Source organism: Cephus cinctus, unplaced genomic scaffold (assembly GCF_000341935.2).
Source record: "Cephus cinctus unplaced genomic scaffold, Ccin1 Ccin1_scaffold0029, whole genome shotgun sequence".
Taxonomy (NCBI): Eukaryota; Metazoa; Arthropoda; class Insecta; order Hymenoptera; family Cephidae; genus Cephus; species Cephus cinctus.
Window position 1 is genome coordinate 632,827 of NW_014332776.1, and position 18,027 is coordinate 650,853.

Sequence of the window (18,027 nt, forward strand, 5' to 3'; positions counted from 1 at the left end):
TGCGACCTGCTCGCCACTTCTAGGGTCCCTAGCCGATGGTGGCGCCTCGCGTGGTTTTGAAGCGTACTACGCGCGGGAAAGTTTGAAATGTAGTATACTAAATTGAGTAGCGTAGAGTGTAATCTGGAATACTGTATTTTATTAAACAATAATAGACTGTTGGATAATCATTTGTAAATTGAAAAACATTGATTTTTTGATGATATGAACTTATGTTACTACTATAAAAACAATATATATAGTTTATTGAGATAAAAAAGTACTCAGAAAGTTGCATCCCAGTCTGAGAAATCATCTGGTGGTATGTCACGCTCCGGAGGATACCGATCAAAGTTTCTTATGTCGAGATGATCGACGATCTAGTTAATTAAAAATATATTCAATAAAACGAGTGTCTTTAGGGTATTGTTGTTTTAGAATATTACTTACCTTAGGTATTAGAGGCGATTTGAGTGTCCGGTTTTGCAGAGAACTCCAATTAAATGAGCTGAACCATCTGAGGAGAAAATAGAGTTATGAATAAAAAGTAGTAGCGTCATTCTGTTGATACAACTCTTATAAGTAATCAAATTAATTTACTTGTGATTCCTTATGTCCATTATTCCGTGACGTAAATATCCCAATCGCTGAGCGGGATTTAGTCGCAGTAATTTTCGAATAAGATTATCAGCAGTTCGCCTAATATCACTAGGAATACCTACGACGTCTATTCCCTTAAGTATCTTATTATACGTATCCAGAGTATCCATTGCTCGAAATGGCGGTCTGCCCATCAATATTTCATATAGTAAAATACCAAGGGACCAATAATCAACGGCTCTGTAATAACAGGAGGTTAATATGAGTAAAGACTTTGAATGAGGTTGTACGTAAACTGTGATACGATTATTAAAACTGACCTATCATGACCTTTATTCAAAATTATCTCTGGTGCCATATACTCGGGAGTTCCAGCGAAGGTCCAAGTCTTATCAGGACCTATTCTTTTACTAAATCCAAAGTCCGTCTGTAGGTAAATAAATTGAAATAATGTTGAACGCGTTATTTAAGAATTGTTTAATACAATTCTCAAAAAACCAACCAGCTTTAAGTATCCACGGTTGTCCAACATGATGTTTTCTGGTTTGAGATCTCGACAAACAATGTCAAGCGAGTGAAGATGATCCAACGCCTCTACCACACATCCTATTACAAATTTTGCTATGGAATCGCTAAAGCATCCTTTTCTTTGAAGAGCAGTACACAAATCGCCACCCAAACAAGCTTCCATGAGAAAATAGACGTACTTGTTATCCTTGAAAGTTTGGTACAATCTAGAGAATTTTTTAAAAGTCATGCTATTAATACTTGGAATATGAAATATACAATTATTAATTCATACAGAATGTCTGTTATTATTTCTAAGCGATTAACAATTGTTATCACCAATATAAATGATTATATCAAAAGTTTTAACAGCATCCAGCAAACACAAAACATAGCTGTTATGTAACTTAGGCTAGAACAGATCAACATGGCATAATAATGACATGAAATCTAGATGTAACTTATTTAAAATTTCAATGTTACTTAAACATAAAAAAAAGTTATACAACTGTAACCTCATTGCTAGATTCAACGACTTGTAAATTGCGCCATCAAAAGTATGTCTGCTAGATCGTAAGGCGTAAAATAATCGACCCGAAATTAAAGTGTATCTCACAAATGTATATATGAAAGTAATACTTTTATACATATAACACACTTCATTAAAAGTGTTTATAAATTGTGTAGCGCACCAGCTTCACTAAGCTTTTTAAGCAACTTGAGTCTAATTATTCAAGGTCTAAAACGCCTGTATCTTATAAAATGAATTAAATTCAAAGCAAACACTATTGTCGCCATTCATGTTACTGTTAAGTAGCTACTACATAGCAATATGAAATTTATTCTAACAGATATAACTGTTACAATTGTAACAAATCTTAAGATGTGTTTGCTGGGATGAAGGTGTTAGATTACAGTAAAAAGTCGTTACATGTATAGACTTAACATTGGAAATTGCAAATTTCACAGTAGTAATATGAAACAAGCTGGCAATCTAACGTGTTACTTTTGATTTCATCAATGTTACATTACGATTATGTAACTGTGTTTGCTGGATAAATAACGAAAAGTTTATCTTTGCAGAGTAACTTTAATCGATATTATCAAAAAATCGCTTACTCGCATATAAACGGCGACTTGCAAGCTTGCATAACATATTTCTCATTATAAATATGTCTGGCGTGTCCCCTATGTGAAATTGTTATTTTCTTCACTTTCTTCCTGGCAAAGCTCCTATTCGGAATGGATTCAGCTACGACCAATTCGACTCTACCAAAGGAGCCTGTACCAAGAGTGCCTATGACTTTCAGATCAGAAAGTTTAAGTTTCAGGTACTCGCTGGTCCATTGTATATTCAGAGATCGTCTTCTCAGTTCATAATCCTCGATCCAATTTTTATTTTTAATTGACTCAACATCGCCAAGATAATTAATGAAGGATCTGGAAACATCTAGCAACGTAATGTTTGTCTGCTGTGTGAGGATGATTAAAATCTATGTATTTATGTATATACCTACTCTCTGTCTATTGTGAAGCATTCGACGCCAGGTGGCATTGCTATGACGTTAGCTTGACGACGTTTATCGGCATTGTCGTAGAGAGCCTTTTCGCCAAAATATTTTCCTTTGCCAAGAATTAGGGGCGACTCGTTTTCGCAGAAGTTTAATTTGACCATAACATTACCACCGTTTATTATGTAGAACTTATCGCCCAGCTCGCCCTGGCGAATTATGCACGCGTTTCCTGGAAAGAATTCCTGCCAAGTAAATCGTGAACGATCTTCATAAAACGTCCCAATGTATACTCACGACATTGATCAGGTCGGATATTTTGGCGAGGACCTGATCCGGAAGACACTGCAGGATTGATATTCGTCGAAGAAGACGTATGTTATCCTCTACATTTAATTGGGCAGATTTTATCATTGCCGCCATAAAGGCTGATCTGTCTATGACCCAAACCTTTCCACCCTTTTTTACTACAAATTTAAATCGCTTTATTAAAAAATTAATTTATTTTTCCTCTATGATAATTTACACCAGTATAATTATATTGTTCACCATCGATAGAGCGCATCCTCTTCATATTGTAGAGCAAAGCAAGCTCACCAAATGCATAACCTGGTCCAAAACTTCCTTGATAATCTCCACCATCGTATACATCAAATTCACCCTCCTCCGAGACATACAGATGAGTACCTGTAATCACGATTATTTGAATAGTGCAGAAATCAATTAAATTTAGAAATAGAATTTACAAATAGAATACTTAAAAAAATGTATTTACCAATATCACCCTGCTTTATTATCCTAGTCTTCGGTGGAATTATTTGTGGATACATTGCTGAGATAATCGCCTCAATTTGAGCGTTATCTAAATTACTAAGAAATTCATTTCTCATAATGGCCTCCTTGATTCTGTCCCGCGTTCTGTGAATTGTATATAAACGTTATTGGGTTTAATTAAGAAAAAGAAGGATGTTAATTTATTTCATGGGGGTTATCATTGCGACAAGTTTTTTTCAGCTTTCTTTATTTCTATTGTACATACAGCAAAATTTTGGTACTTATTAGATTTAAGTAGTACGCAAATGCTTATTTGTTTATTAAGTCAAGAATTTATATATAATATAATTAATAGAATAAAGTGGCTATTTCGGATCAGCCCCTAATTTGGATTTAAAAATTTCAAATGTTTCCCAAGTTATCTACATCGTTCTTAAATGAATTATTTTTTCACCACCGTCTGCAATCACACCTATAACATCACAATAAATTTTTAAGTTGGTACAAGTTGCTATTGGTAATGGACATGGCGTCTTCTAAATAACGGTCTGTGAAGTTAGTCTTCTGCGCGATCAATAAAAAAGAATTAAACAGAACTACGTAATTATGTTTGTTTTTACATAACTACGTACTATTTTTCAATGAAATCTGCCATGTATACGTTGTAGATTACCCCGAATCTACTTTTAACGATAATTTGACCAAACTTTGTGTATAGAAGAAATGTGGAGAATGGTGAAATAGTATATTACGATACAAGTGCGCAAAGTAGGTGATTCCCGCAAGAGTCGGGTTTGTCGCCCGAGCGTAGCGAGGGTGACGAAAGAGACGAGTGCGGGAGACGCCTATGTGCACGTGTATCGTATACTATTTTTCCTAACAAGCTGCGTAAAATTCGATTTTGCACACGCGTTTGACAGTGCGGGAATGAGGCACTTTGCGCACGCAAACCCGTGCGCAAAATTCGATTTTGCGCACGCTGTTAGGAAAAATATTATTGCCCAATCTGCTTTTTGGCCTAACCTCTAGTCGCGTATTAACGTACATGTCTCTGACTGTTGAGGACCCTTTGAATTTATCTGTACTATTGTTATTTAGATGTCATAATAGTATATTTTATTAGATCCAAGATATTTGGTCCATATACCTAATTTAGATGAAAGATAATATTTCAATCTAATCTGAGACTAATCCGAAATAAGTCAGCTGATAAAAAATCGTTTCAAAATTTAGAGCACTGTCAAAAGTTCCGACACCTTAAGCAAAATAAACGGAATATTTGATAAGAAATCAAAACCTAGTATCCCAATCTAACTTACGATAATTGACTTAGTAGATCATTACACCACGTGACTAAAAGCAAAAGTGCGTATAAACATAGGATTTTCAGCGTGCATACGCTTTTTTAATTTTACTCACATACACAGTCATAGGCGAAGTCGAAAAAAAAAGATCCGAAATAGATACTTTATCCTAATGTGAGATATTTTTTGAATATTTCATTATATATGAATCTTCGACGAACCTGTATCTTTGTTTACTTACTTAACATCCTTTTTATAACTGGGAATTCGCTTCCTCAGTGTATCAGGAACTCCACCGATAACACCGACTTTTCTCTCATTATTAGATAATCTGCGATATACTTCATGACAAGCTTTCCCCGTTTCCTGATATTGATTAAAATTATAAAGTCCACCTGAAGTGCCAAAAACTGAAAATTTCATGATAGCGTGCACGACAATCACATAGTCATTCGATCACCAATATCTCCTTGTTGGTCTCTACGACAGAATAAATAAATAGTATTGTATAAATATTTCAAATTTTTTTACATTTACATATCACAAGAGCATTAGTCAATTTTATATATCATTAACAATTTATAAATACGTAAATACCAAACTGTCGTTATTATATTACAAATAATTTTTATTGACATTGCATTACTCACCAGAAATTTTATTATCTTTGTAGCTTATCCGTATGGATTATCAACGCCGAGTAAAAGACACTTTGAACAAAACAATGATATAATTTTTTAAAGATTTTGAAAAAAATCAAAAAAGAAAACCAAGAAAAAATGCAAGACAACGATAGAATGGAATAAGACGTTGAGAAAATAAACACAATTATAACAATATCGTCAGCTACCATCAGCGAGGCGCAATGTCACGAATGACACAATCGACTGGATCGATTCTTCATCGGTCAAAAAAAAATGCTTAAACCTTATCTTCGGAAAATAGTAACGAGATAATATGTTGGACATCACTCTTTTTTATCTAACCTACACGGATGAGCGAACGATGCATAAGCTGAACCAGCTGAGCGTTTAGTGTTAATACACTTATATATATGTATATATATTTATATGTATAAATTTGGGCTTGGGCTACGTTGAAGACATTTTCACTTACGTATTGGATACATTGAGGACTGTCCTCAAAGTATTTTCAGCGTAACAGTTGTTCTGAGGATGATAAACAGGTCTGTTATACTTTTGTTCGAATTTTTTCAATGCTTGCTACCCAGAGCTGTAATGCGCTTAGATAGCGTTACGCTAGGTTAAGGTTAGGTTACGCTAGGGCAGCATTCCAATGCTTTGAATCCCAAGGTTTTTTTTTTAAGAAAAACGTATCAGCTCGCTACTGTGAACGCCGCTATACCAATGGCACATATGTTTATACTATAAATAATACAAAATGTTAACCTACCACAATATAATTATCGTCATAACAGGCAACGTATCATACGTATGTAAAATGTAATGTTGTAATTTATGATTTATTTTTATACCTATAACAGAGCTGTTACATTGACTTTATGCATATGAGTTAGAAATCACAGCTGATATGTAGGTTACACGTAACATTACGTTTGTTGCAATTTGTGTCCACTTTGAAATTAATCTTACGATGGAATGACGACGTCGTATTACTTATTGCGAATATACACAAATATTGGATGCCTAAAGCAAGAGAGAAAAAAAAATATATATATATATACACATAACATCTTCAACGTATAGGTAATAATTTTTTATGTTCAAAGTTAAGTTAATTTTTAACTATGACCATTGTAGCTCTTATAGTTAAATTTAATAAAAATAATAATTTATAGTATTGGACAATAACATTTTCTTGCAGTTTTAGGTATAATTAAGTAACTATATCATTATTGCTGTAGACTCATACAATTTTTTTAACAATGTAGTACAAGCCAAAAATATATAATAATTACACATGCACAATGTTAAACTGTCCGACTAAGTTGTACAATAGTCACAAAACACGTGATATGCATAACTATTACATCCCTTAGTATGATACTGTAATATTTTCGATATATAACTGTTACCTATTGTTTACTGGAATGGCATGAAATCAATGGATTGCTCTGCCTCACATATTCGAATTTTTACTAAAGCGCGGTATTCTCAAAATAGATTGCGACTCTGTTCTGCCGATTTTTTTTTTATTTTTTTGTAATTGCTCGTAATTAAGACAACTGTAGATGTTCATCGAATGCTATTGCAACATGCATTACGAGTAAATGCTTCTTGTTCGAGTTTATCTTAAGGTCTTTGTTTGAATGTTTTCTTATAAACTGATAAGATTCTTTGACGTTACATATTTGTTTCTTCGTTTAATCGCACATACCAGTGACGTAATTGCTTACACGTCAACCATTACATTTTTCTGATGAATTGATTGGCCATCGTGAAATTTCTTAAAATGCGATTGCGACTAGATATATTTTATGATATATTTGCTAAGTTCTAGGAAATATCGTGAATCGTTCAAATTCACGTTATTAATTGGAAATAAAAATCACGAAAAAGAGGGGGAGGGGTGGAAGAGGGATACAAAATACAAAAGTACAAGGTAATAAGTAAATAGTGAAAATCTTAAAAGAGGAGTTGTCATATACAAGATTGCAAATGAAAAATAGTGAATGTACAAGTAGTATGGATCAGACATACGTAATGATGATATTAGATTAAGGATGTAGCGAAGAACACCAAAAACTAAGCGGATAGGAACTATGTTAAGGGTTGAAGAAACCATACAATGCAAACAATAAATATTAATTTGAAAGAAAAAGTAAATACAATAATTTTCATTAAATACGTTCTCCGATGACATCACTTCTTATGACGGTTATTTTATGCACGTCTTAATCTGTAACGCCCATTGATATCTCTTTGACAGTTATTAATCATTTTTACCAAATCAGATACCCGTTATCGTTCACATATCGCTCGATAATTTTTACTCGTTTACGAAGCAATACCTATTAAAAATAATCAGACATTCGTCATATACACGTACAAATCGGTTAAAATAACTGACAGGTAAGATTAATGTGCAAATAAAGTGATATAATTCAACGAGATTTTTGTGTCAAGACGCAATTGATTTTATGTATACGAAAATTCTGTATGTTCAGTGTAGTTATGTATGTTCTGTATGTTAAGTATAGTAGCGGAAAAGAAGCATGGTAAATTCAAGAAGGTTGTATTAAAATATATATATGTATGTACAGGATTATTCAATAAAAACGCACCACCTGAAGTTAGCGCGCTCATTTGAGTCCTATGGTAAAGCCATATTAAGGTGGTCTTTTTGGGTTGAATAATCTGGTATACCTATGAAATATCTATGTAATACCATTTCAAGTAGGAAGTTTGAAGTTGCCGAGTCTTGAATGAGATACAATATTTTGATAGCTTCAACATGTGTCATGGAATTCAACGATAATCGAAATATCCAGTTAGGTTATGGAACATAATCACATCTACCGAACGACTTGTACCTATGTATCACTGTAATGTGAAGTAGCTAGATTATTAAGATTCATCTAAGTAATCATTCTATTATTTGTACGTAAAAGGCTCTCACAGTTGATTCTCTCTACGAGCCCAGCCATCGGAATGTAGAATTGAGTTCTAAGAATTTTAGTACCCCGCTAACCCTGTGCTAATATACGAGCGTTGCGCATGCGCGTCGTATCGGTACGTTTTAGTCCTTTACACTATGAAAAAATTTATAGTCAGATTTTCTCTGGATTCATATACAGTCTGAACCAACTTTTCCGTTTTGCTTTTGGTTGAGAGAAAGCTTAGTCAGCTTTAACACGAGACGACTTCTTGAAGAGTGGCGACGTAGAGAGAGCAGACTCTAATTATAATAACTTACAATCTTAACCTATAAATGCTAATCGTTCTGCCTTTTCAGACAATCAATTTTTGTTTTATTTTACAGCAGTGTCTGCAGTGGATTCTTTCTTTTGTTGCTTTTGAACGCGGTAACTTCAGATATCCCACTTCAGACGGGACATATAATATATCTCTATACATGTACATAAATATATACCATGATGAATGACAATGTATAATTACTGTCAAATGAAATTGAATGACTTATGTATATAATAACAATAATACAGATAAATCATTGTCATTCGATTTCTATAATAGCATAGGGTAGCCACTGAAAGACTGAAGGATTTGAAGAGGATTTTGTTTTATATCATTCAGGTTTTTAGTGGCCACCCTGTATACAATTTGTAGTATTGAGTACATAGTTTGTTGAGTTTGTGAATGCAACTTTAATGATCACTTCTCGTCGAAAATTTGTTTGATGTACATGAAAGCTACTCTGTCCAGATCATTATATAAAAAAATAACTACAATATTACCTCTGTCGTTGCATTCTTGATCTTTGCTTGTCTATTATATCTTTCATTGATACTTCAGGTTTGTGAATAATGGAAGTTGGACCCGGTTCTGCACGAAATAACTCTATTTGGTTAACTCTACACAGAACTAGGAGAGATCATGATTTCTCCGGCCTCTTGTTTTGATAATTGCTTATGATTGTATTTTTTTACGAAAAACATAATAGTGTATGAGTAGCACAATGAGCGCTAACTGCTCTAGTTTCTGTAACATATAATTTTGTAAATTACAATTTGCGCTAACGGAGTCAACTGATCCATAACATATGATCAGCAGTGGCGTGGCCCATCGCAGCATTGCAATATTGTGTACGATTCTTTTTAACTAAAACACGATCAGGATCAGTAATATATAACATTGGTTTGAATTTGTTTCACATTTGTCAAGTTTTCTAAACTAAACATGCTAACATAATAATTATTACATGGCTGTTTTCCAAGTCAACTGGTGCTTTAGAAACCGAACTATTATTAAAAAATTCATATTATTTATTTCCGACTGCATTATTCGAAAATTGTAGCAGTTAGTGCAATAACTCTCATATACTATTTTCTTCCTCGTGAAAAATACAACCATAAACAATTGTTAGGTACAGGGGCCGGATAAATTGTAATCTCCCCTTAGTGCCTGTAGAACTTAGGTGCTCTCAAGAACTGGGATTAAGTATCGCCCGATTGGCGTCGGTCAGATAGACAACTAAAAAATGTTTAATTCTCTTTCCTTTCAAAGCAAACACGTGATTGATTCGTGTTCGTCGCACGGATCTCGATAGATGCACGAATAATTGAACTGTTAGGTATGCATCCATAGAGGTTATACTGTGTGTGTAACGCGAAACTCGATTCGGCTTTCTTCGACATTCTTCGGGTGCATCTGCAAGATCGAATGTGATGTCTCTATAGCCGAAATAACGTGACTAAATAAATAATTCGTCTTTTTGCATTAATATTCTTTTTCCCTTCGATTTCAAAACTCTCATCAGAACTCCATATCCCAGCCGGAGAATTCATCTGGTGGTATTTCTCGGTCCGGTGGATATCTTTCGAAATTTCTTGTGTCAACGTGACTCCGTATCTGTAATGAAATAGAGAGTATAGAGAAAGTGCGTTTTTATGATATCGTGCAAGTTTCTTGTAGATAAATTATGTATTTTATTTCTGACCGTAGGAACGATCGGTGCTGGTAGACTTAACCTCTGCAAGGCTTGCCAATTGAAATCCAAGAACCACCTATACGAAAATGAATAATTATAATAATATTTATATAAATATAAAATATCATGTAAATTTATATAAACTCACTTGTGATCTCTGATATCTTGAATACCATTTTTTTGATAACCTAAACGCTCAGACGGACTAAGTCGTAGGAGTTTCTTAATAAGATTATTAGCATTTTTATTAACAATACTAGGTATTCCAACCATATCTATGCCCTTTAGAATTTTATTGTAGGTGGTCATGTGATCAGGACCTCTGAACGGTGGTTTACCAACTAAGAGTTCATGCGTGAGGATACCCAGGGCCCAATAATCTACGGCTCTAGAAAAAAATAATATAAACATAATAATGGATCCTAATAATTAAATAAATAATGAAAAATATACCCAATTTATATTTATAAACGCACCTATCGTGTCCTTTATTCAAAATTATTTCAGGGGCTACGTATTCAGGTGTCCCAGCGAAGGTCCAAGTCTTATCTGGACCAATTTTCTTACTAAATCCAAAGTCCACCTAAGACACATATTAAATATATAATAAAATTGAGGGTACAGTCTATCATGAAAAAAAAACCAAACATCTGTCCTTACCAATTTCAAATAACCACGAGTATCTAGCATGAGATTTTCAGGCTTGAGATCTCGATAGACAATATTAAGAGAATGAAGATGGTCCAGAGCCTCTACCACACATCCAACCATAAATTGTGCCGTGTGATCATCGAAATATCTTCTTCTCTGTAACGTCGTCCACACGTCACCTCCCAGACAAACTTCCATAAGGAAGTATACGTATTTGTGATCCTTGTACGTTTGATAAAGCCTGGTGACAAGTAAAGTATTATTCAAAAGAAAAAGTGTTCTGGGCACATAGAACATTTTTGAAAATTTGTATTACGTACACAATGAATCACTTACTTGCAAATGAACGGCGAATCGCAAGCCTGCATAATATGTTTCTCATTGAGAACATGTTCCTGCTGTTGCTGATCAACCATCACCTTCTTTTTGAGCTTCTTCAGGGCGAAGCTCTTATCAGAATCTGAACGAAGTGTTACCAATTCAACACGACCAAATCCACCGACTCCTAGAGTACCTCGCACCTCCAAATCGGACAGAACTAAATTCGAGTAGGCATTGGTCCATTTTTTTGGCGTCAGAGAACGTTTCTGCTTTTCGTATTCTGCTAACCAGTCCTTATTGCGAATAACGTCGAGACCGCCCAAGTAATTTAAAAAGGTGCTATAAGATGATAATGTGATAATTTAACATTTTTATTCATATTTTAAGGGATATAAAACAAAAAATGTTTTTCGTACTTACGTTCTGTCCAAAGTGAGACATTCTACACCGGGAGCCAGAGCAATGGCGTTTGCATGCCTTCGATTTTCACCCGCGTCATCGAAAAGTGCCTTTTCACCAAAATACTGTCCTCTTCCCAGTACCAGTAATTCTTCCTCACCATCATAGTCGGTGTCCTTTGTTATCCTTACGTTACCTCCGCTGATTATATAGAATTTCTCACCACGTTCGCCCTGCTTGACTATTCGCGCAGCAGCTGGGAAAAATTCCTGCACGAGAATGATGAAGTTCATTATGGCTCATAGAGAAAAAATAATGTTCAGATAAAAATTCAGAATACTTACGACGCGTATTAAATCCGAAATTTTTGTAAGCACGTGTTCTCTGGGTTCAGGTAATTTTTGTAGAACGGACACTCGTCTAAGGAATCGTATGTTGGCTTCTAGTCGTTCCTGGGCGCTTCTCATCATCACAGTAAGAAATACGGATCTGTCCAGGACCCATACCTTGCCACCATTTTTCACTGAAATTGAAAAGAGACATTTGTAGAACCAATCTCATAGCTATCTGTAATTCATCATTCATATAGGACATATGTGGTACCGGTTATGGAACGTAGTCTCTTTGTATTATACAGTAGTGCCAGTTCTCCAAATGCTACACCAGGACCAAAACTTCTCTGGAACTTGTTACCATCATAAATATCAAAATCGCCCTCGGCCGAGACATACAGATGAGATCCTACAAAATTGTATATTAATTCCCAAATTTTTCTTTAATAACAAACAAAAGTAATAAATCACAAAATTTATACCTATATCTCCTTCGCGAATTACTTGAGTATTAGGAGGTATCTGCTTAGGGTACATGGCAGAAACCAGAGCTTCCACCTGGTTTTCTTCAAGATTACCCAAAAATTCATTTTCGAGAATTGCTCTTTTGATTTGCCGTCTCGATCTAGAATACCAATGATAATATTTAAATTTTTTTTAAATTATCATTAACACCTTACGTACCTAGAATCTTTATCATAAACGGGCGTCGGAGCCGATGGTGGCGTCGGCGTCCTTCCAATGACACCGCCCCTCGGATTGTGCGTCGGATGTTGTGTCAGCTGGGGCGTCGACGGCTGGGAGGATTGTTGTTGATCTTGTTGGATTATCGGCGGCGCCGGTGCTCTGGCCTTAGTATTAGAGCGTAGCGTCGATGTTGGACCATTTGATACAGTTATAACCGGCACAGGTCGTATCTGCAAGAGAAGTTACAAAGAAATGACGAAAAATAAAAAAAATTACCATAGAAACGATAATACACTTAACAGAGTAAAATTTAATATTTATTTAAATAATTTTTTTCAATAAACTCACCACGCTACTGGTAATATCAATTTCACTGGAACGTTTGTAGCTCATGGCTATTGGTTCTTTTGCGCTGCCATTCTATAAGAAATACAGTATATCTTATTGACTCGTAATTAACGAAAACATTTATATAAAAATATCATTAACCATTTGCCCACTACTCATCCCTGCCGATGAAACATCCTTTCCTGGCAGGGGAGTCAAATTCATGCTACCCCTTTGCGCCAGGATGTTCGGTTTTGGAAAGCACGAAAATCTCATCATGTCTTATTTATCTCCTGCATTATTCAGTGGAAGAGCCGGTCGAGCCTTCTGAAAATAAAAAATTATCTTATTTTTTTATAAATTAAAAAAAAAGAAAATTTCTCTTTCTTCCCTGCTCAGTTCTCATTGCGCTAGGTGTCTCACGTAAACTTTGTCCCAGATCGTTTCATTATCGTACAACTTCAAGGCGTAACGCATATACGGAGCACAAAGAGAACACAAAGGAATCCTGTTATATTATCACAGAACTGAAAGCAAGTGCGAAGCACGTGGCTTATTCTACACGACCAATAGTCACATGGTTATGCTAATGATTCAGCAGGCAATATTGTGTTACGCTGACAGGACTTGTTAACACAATTTCACGTCATTGCTGTGGGCGAGGTATATTTACAAATGAAATAGAAAGAGATGATACCAATTTTTCTAAAATGACTCTGTATCCGAGGATATTTTAAGCTTTGAAGATAATTCACATTGAACAGGACGTTTTTCGAGTTTTTGAGATGACATGGAAATAATATAATTAAAAAATATTTTTTTTATAATTATCATTTTACGTAAAATAATACTGGTCCATGTATTAGGGTGGGTTCATTAGAAATTAGAAAAAGGTCCTAGTACGCGCTGGCACTTTTTGTTTGCTATCAGACTCGCATAACGTACGAGTGACGTCATCTGATAACCAAGATTACACGTAAGCACGAGTCGGTCTTCTTTATGAAAACAAGGCCTTGTGAAATCTTATATTGCAAGATTGCTATTGTTCCTACAGCAATCATAGTGCTAATTGTGATTACATATAATTGTATATATTTAATTATGGTATGCTTGGAATCCTAGACTAGGTTCGATAGTATCGCTTATAAAGTTATTATACGATATTCTGATAAGTTTTCAATGATAAAAAATCGATCGATCATCGATCGATATATTCGACATTATATTTCACGTAAATACAACTTTCTAACTACTTTAAAAACTAGTGCTAAATTCAATCATTTTTGTAAAGTTTTATGCATTGAATAACATTGGTTGAGCGTCATTTGTACTACAGCATGTGTCCTTAATCCAGAAAAACCTTAATTTGCAAAATCATTAACTAATTAACGTTAATTTCCGAAGAGATACATTTTCATGGATTTTTTTCCAACAGTATTTCGCAATTCCTTATGATATTTATTGCAGGACTGCTTATTCTGTTTCTCGAAAAACGATCTACGAATTGATCGTGTAGATAGTTGATAATTTTAACCGTTTAAAAATACTAGCCTGTATTTTTAACCAACGAAAAAAATTTCTTCATAAATAAACGGCTATAATTATTATATGGTTAAGATTATCAAATATTTAGGCGGTGAATTCGTAAAGGCCTATTTGAGAAACAGATTTAGCCATGTCACAATAAAATGGCACAAAATTATATTACTCTAGGGAAAAATTGAATAAGAATGTGCCTTTTTGGAAATCGACATTAATCAGGTAATATTATTGTAAATTCATCCATATAGTTTTTCTGGGTTATAATCACATTTTATAATACAAATCACCTTCTACTGCAATCCATTTATTCCGTAAAACTCTGTAAAAATGATAGAAAATATTTAACACCGATTTATCTAGTGCGAAGCGCTCCAACCTCGTTAATCGATCACAAAAATTCATTTAATCATAATACAGTTTTTTATAGAAAGTTAATTTTATAAAGCTCTATTGGAGTATGTAATTATTTTTTACAGGGTGATTACAGAAGTATCATCATCAATGTCGTCGATCGTCGAAGGTTGTTGATAATTATCAGATTTATGTTTCCAGAAAACTGCACGATAACATGGTGAATATTTCTATCCGATATATACTGATTCCCAGTAATTGAAGAACGATTCAGGTATAAATCAAATAAGTTAATATAGTAATAATGAAAATTGTTTTTTTTTTTTAACGTCAGACATTAAATTTAGCTTTTCGATGGCGCAATTTATCTGAAAACTTATGGTGAACAAGTGTCAATAATACTGAAACATTTTCGTATTGATATTAAAACTGGTATGGAACTGATTATTCATTTCCTTCCTCCTGCCTTACGCGATACATGATTTTTTCCATAGATTAATTACGGTACGCGTTATTAACGTTACGTCTGATTTTTTTCTTTCCCCATTTCTCACTTTGATTTACAAAACTATTATCTTTTTCATATTTTTTTGTCTCGCTCCGCTATCGCCTCGAGGCTATGAGTCGTACTTACGAGACGCAACGCGCAATTATACAAGACGCACTAAACATACATAGTCATTTCTTTGCGTGTAAACGGGCAAGAGTTGTGCCAAGAAAAAATCATCGTGTTTTTCCCACATGCTGAAGAATTCACAACCGGAAGTAGAGATGTACAGTTTACAGTTAGAGTCTTAATTGCATAATTTTCAAACAAATCAAGATTGTGAGAAACGATGCAATTCATTTATTGCTTGAACGATTTACTGTACGTAGATTCGAGGATATTGACTTATCAGTAATGGTTTATCAGTGTCAATAAAATTCTATCGCTATGAAGAAAATTTTAAGAAAAAATCGAATCGATTAGCTGAACTAATTAATTTTGACTTTATCATTTCCGATGGCACAATCGCAATTACAAAATTTCTGCGGAAATTAATTTTTCAGATACTGACTATAGATTTCTGATATACAACAGTATATGGGTACTAAATATGAAAAGAAAGAAAAAAATAGGATTACCTAAAAAATTGACTCATTAACATAACCATACATCTTGATTAGGCATATATTTTCTTCTGAGTTTCGAATATACAGTGAAATTAGAAAATTAAAAAAAATGTTAATATTGTATAAAAAGCCATATCAATGTTTATTCCGAAAAAAGAATGGTATCAAGGCAATATTTTTAGTTTTAGATAAAAATCCAGATGTCATGTCATTATCGTCAGTATGAAAGCTTATCGATTTTCGGTCGATTGATCGACGATAATAGGTTAAGATTATTATGAATCAAGACGAGAAGACTCACCATGCAGCGCCAACGTGTAGATTTAACTTAATAAGGAGAAGCTGCAATATAGATCGTTTCGTATACTGAACTGATGACTTTTCGTTGAACAAAGACACTGAAATCTTATCTATCTGATAACGTGGCGACGTAGTATCAACAGGTATACCTACGTGGATATTGTCTATAAAAAGTAATATAAAGTCTTTCGCCAAGTGTCCCTATTCAATCGGGTTTCATACTAACCTCCTAAACGTGACGTCACTCTTAATAATGTTTAATAAACTCTTAATAATCCTTCTAGAAGTTCAGCCCTTCGTGGCTCAATTGTTTTGCACGTTTTAAAGACAGACACGATTGAACGCTAGGTTATGTAGCCAAGCGCATTTTTTAGCGATCCGTCGGATTTGGCAGTTTTACATAAAAGGACAAAAAATTGTTCGGCATCGTCAAACGATAAGGTAGCGGCATATCAGGTACACAATTCTTTATAGTCGGCATGCCGAACTGCGTTAACCTTAGTTACACCTATATTTGCACTTATATGAGATAAACGATACATTATTGATATAGCTGAGCCAATGACGTAGAATACGTATGACAACCAGGCAAATTTAAAAGTGAAAAACGATCGAATAATTAATCTGTATATCACGCGTTATTTTAATTTATTGTATTTTTTTTTCTAATTTCTCTCCTTTGTTTAATATTTGTACTCCAATTATCGAAGGGGTACGCTTCTTTTTTATCTATATGTATATAGAGATTTATATGGATACTAATCAAATTGACACTTGTAGATTTTATCAAACTTCTTCAGATACAATGTTGACTGTAGTTATAATATTGACTGTACATTGCAGACTATACATAATGTGGCACACACCTGTTTCAACGGAGGCTGCTGTTTGACTTCGGTACGTTGACGTAATCGGGTTACAACAGGGTCGCTGAAAACTTCATGTTTCTGACTTTTCTTTTTGAGTAGAGAACAAATGGCATCATGGATTCTCTATGAAGGCATTGCCGAATGATAATGTTTGATTGTTTCGCTTAAATCATTTATAGAGATATGGATTGAGTATAAGTTGATTAAATTATCTCTATTATTCACTATTTTATTATTGTACGTAGTTTCATTATAGTACTGTATAATTTTCTTCACGTTTATATTTTAATTAATAAGAGATGAAATTTTTTTTTAAAAACTTCTTCGTCCCGTAGTTATTTAGTAATTCGTTTAACACTTCACTGTAACTTTATGAGCACAAACATTTTCATAGTTTTGAGATCACACTATTCGATTATTGTATTCTCTGAAAAATAAATAACAAATAATACAGAGTAGTTTAAAGATAAATTCCAAATAGGTTTAACAGATTTTCGAAATCCTTGTCATTTCGTAAAAAAAAAACACGTCTTCCCACCATTTTTTATAGATAGTCCAGAATCATTTTAAAGTTTATAAATTATGTCAAGGCTGATGATTCATTTAGAAAAAAAATGAATTTCTGTCGTATGAAGAATACGCCTTGCTTTCGGAATGCCAGCTTTCGTGCTACTAACCGAAATAAACGCTCTCCGTTCTGACGGTGATAGCGCTGCGAGTATCGGTAATTATTATCGTTTGACACCTTATCCGAACGATATAACGGGTGAACACTATTTTCTGGACAAACACCGATTTCCTAATAATCCTGTATGCGCCGTGTATTCCTAAATTATTAAACCGCAGAATGTACAATTTCCGTCGTTGA

General features: G+C 34.1%; 2 protein-coding genes and 1 long non-coding RNA gene across 7 annotated transcripts; 1 reads left to right on the forward strand and 2 right to left on the reverse strand.

Moving 5' to 3' along the window:
- Window positions 1-129: 129 nt before the first annotated feature.
- On the reverse strand, window positions 130-6,021 carry LOC107267842 (cGMP-dependent protein kinase, isozyme 1). Of its 2 annotated transcripts, XM_015739999.2 has the most exons (13): window positions 5,792-6,021; window positions 5,326-5,385; window positions 4,917-5,155; window positions 3,373-3,515; window positions 3,147-3,284; window positions 2,895-3,064; window positions 2,604-2,842; window positions 2,206-2,526; window positions 1,082-1,313; window positions 900-1,006; window positions 580-819; window positions 430-496; window positions 130-359 (listed from the first exon to the last, which is right to left on the reverse strand). In XM_015739999.2, the coding sequence occupies exons 3-13, from the start codon at window positions 5,096-5,098 to the stop codon at window positions 264-266; spliced, it is 1,935 nt and encodes a 644-aa protein (XP_015595485.1). In that variant the 5' UTR covers window positions 5,099-5,155; window positions 5,326-5,385; window positions 5,792-6,021; the 3' UTR covers window positions 130-263. The 2 variants fall into 2 exon arrangements, with proteins under 2 accessions (XP_015595485.1, XP_024941303.1); XM_025085535.1 differs by lacking the exons at window positions 130-359; window positions 430-496; window positions 5,792-6,021 and having other exon boundaries at window positions 641-819; window positions 910-1,006; window positions 5,326-5,771.
- Window positions 6,022-7,448: 1,427 nt separating this feature from the next.
- Window positions 7,449-17,995, reverse strand: LOC107267830 (cGMP-dependent protein kinase 1). Of its 4 annotated transcripts, none has more exons than XM_015739987.2 (14): window positions 17,157-17,995; window positions 13,147-13,308; window positions 13,006-13,077; window positions 12,655-12,887; window positions 12,453-12,595; window positions 12,242-12,379; window positions 11,983-12,161; window positions 11,660-11,907; window positions 11,255-11,578; window positions 10,928-11,159; window positions 10,744-10,850; window positions 10,416-10,655; window positions 10,277-10,343; window positions 7,449-10,188 (listed from the first exon to the last, which is right to left on the reverse strand). In XM_015739987.2, exons 2-14 carry the CDS (start codon window positions 13,261-13,263, stop codon window positions 10,093-10,095), a joined length of 2,196 nt encoding a protein of 731 aa, XP_015595473.1. In that variant the 5' UTR covers window positions 13,264-13,308; window positions 17,157-17,995; the 3' UTR covers window positions 7,449-10,092. The 4 variants fall into 4 exon arrangements, with proteins under 4 accessions (XP_015595473.1, XP_015595455.1, XP_015595463.1 ...); XM_015739969.2 differs by having other exon boundaries at window positions 13,147-13,311; XM_015739977.2 differs by lacking the exon at window positions 17,157-17,995 and adding an exon at window positions 16,292-16,427 and having other exon boundaries at window positions 13,147-13,311.
- LOC107267851 lies at window positions 16,609-17,478 on the forward strand. Its single transcript, XR_001537693.2, has 2 exons — window positions 16,609-16,746; window positions 17,134-17,478. It is a non-coding gene; the product is annotated as an uncharacterized LOC107267851 (long non-coding RNA).
- Window positions 17,996-18,027: the final 32 nt, after the last annotated feature.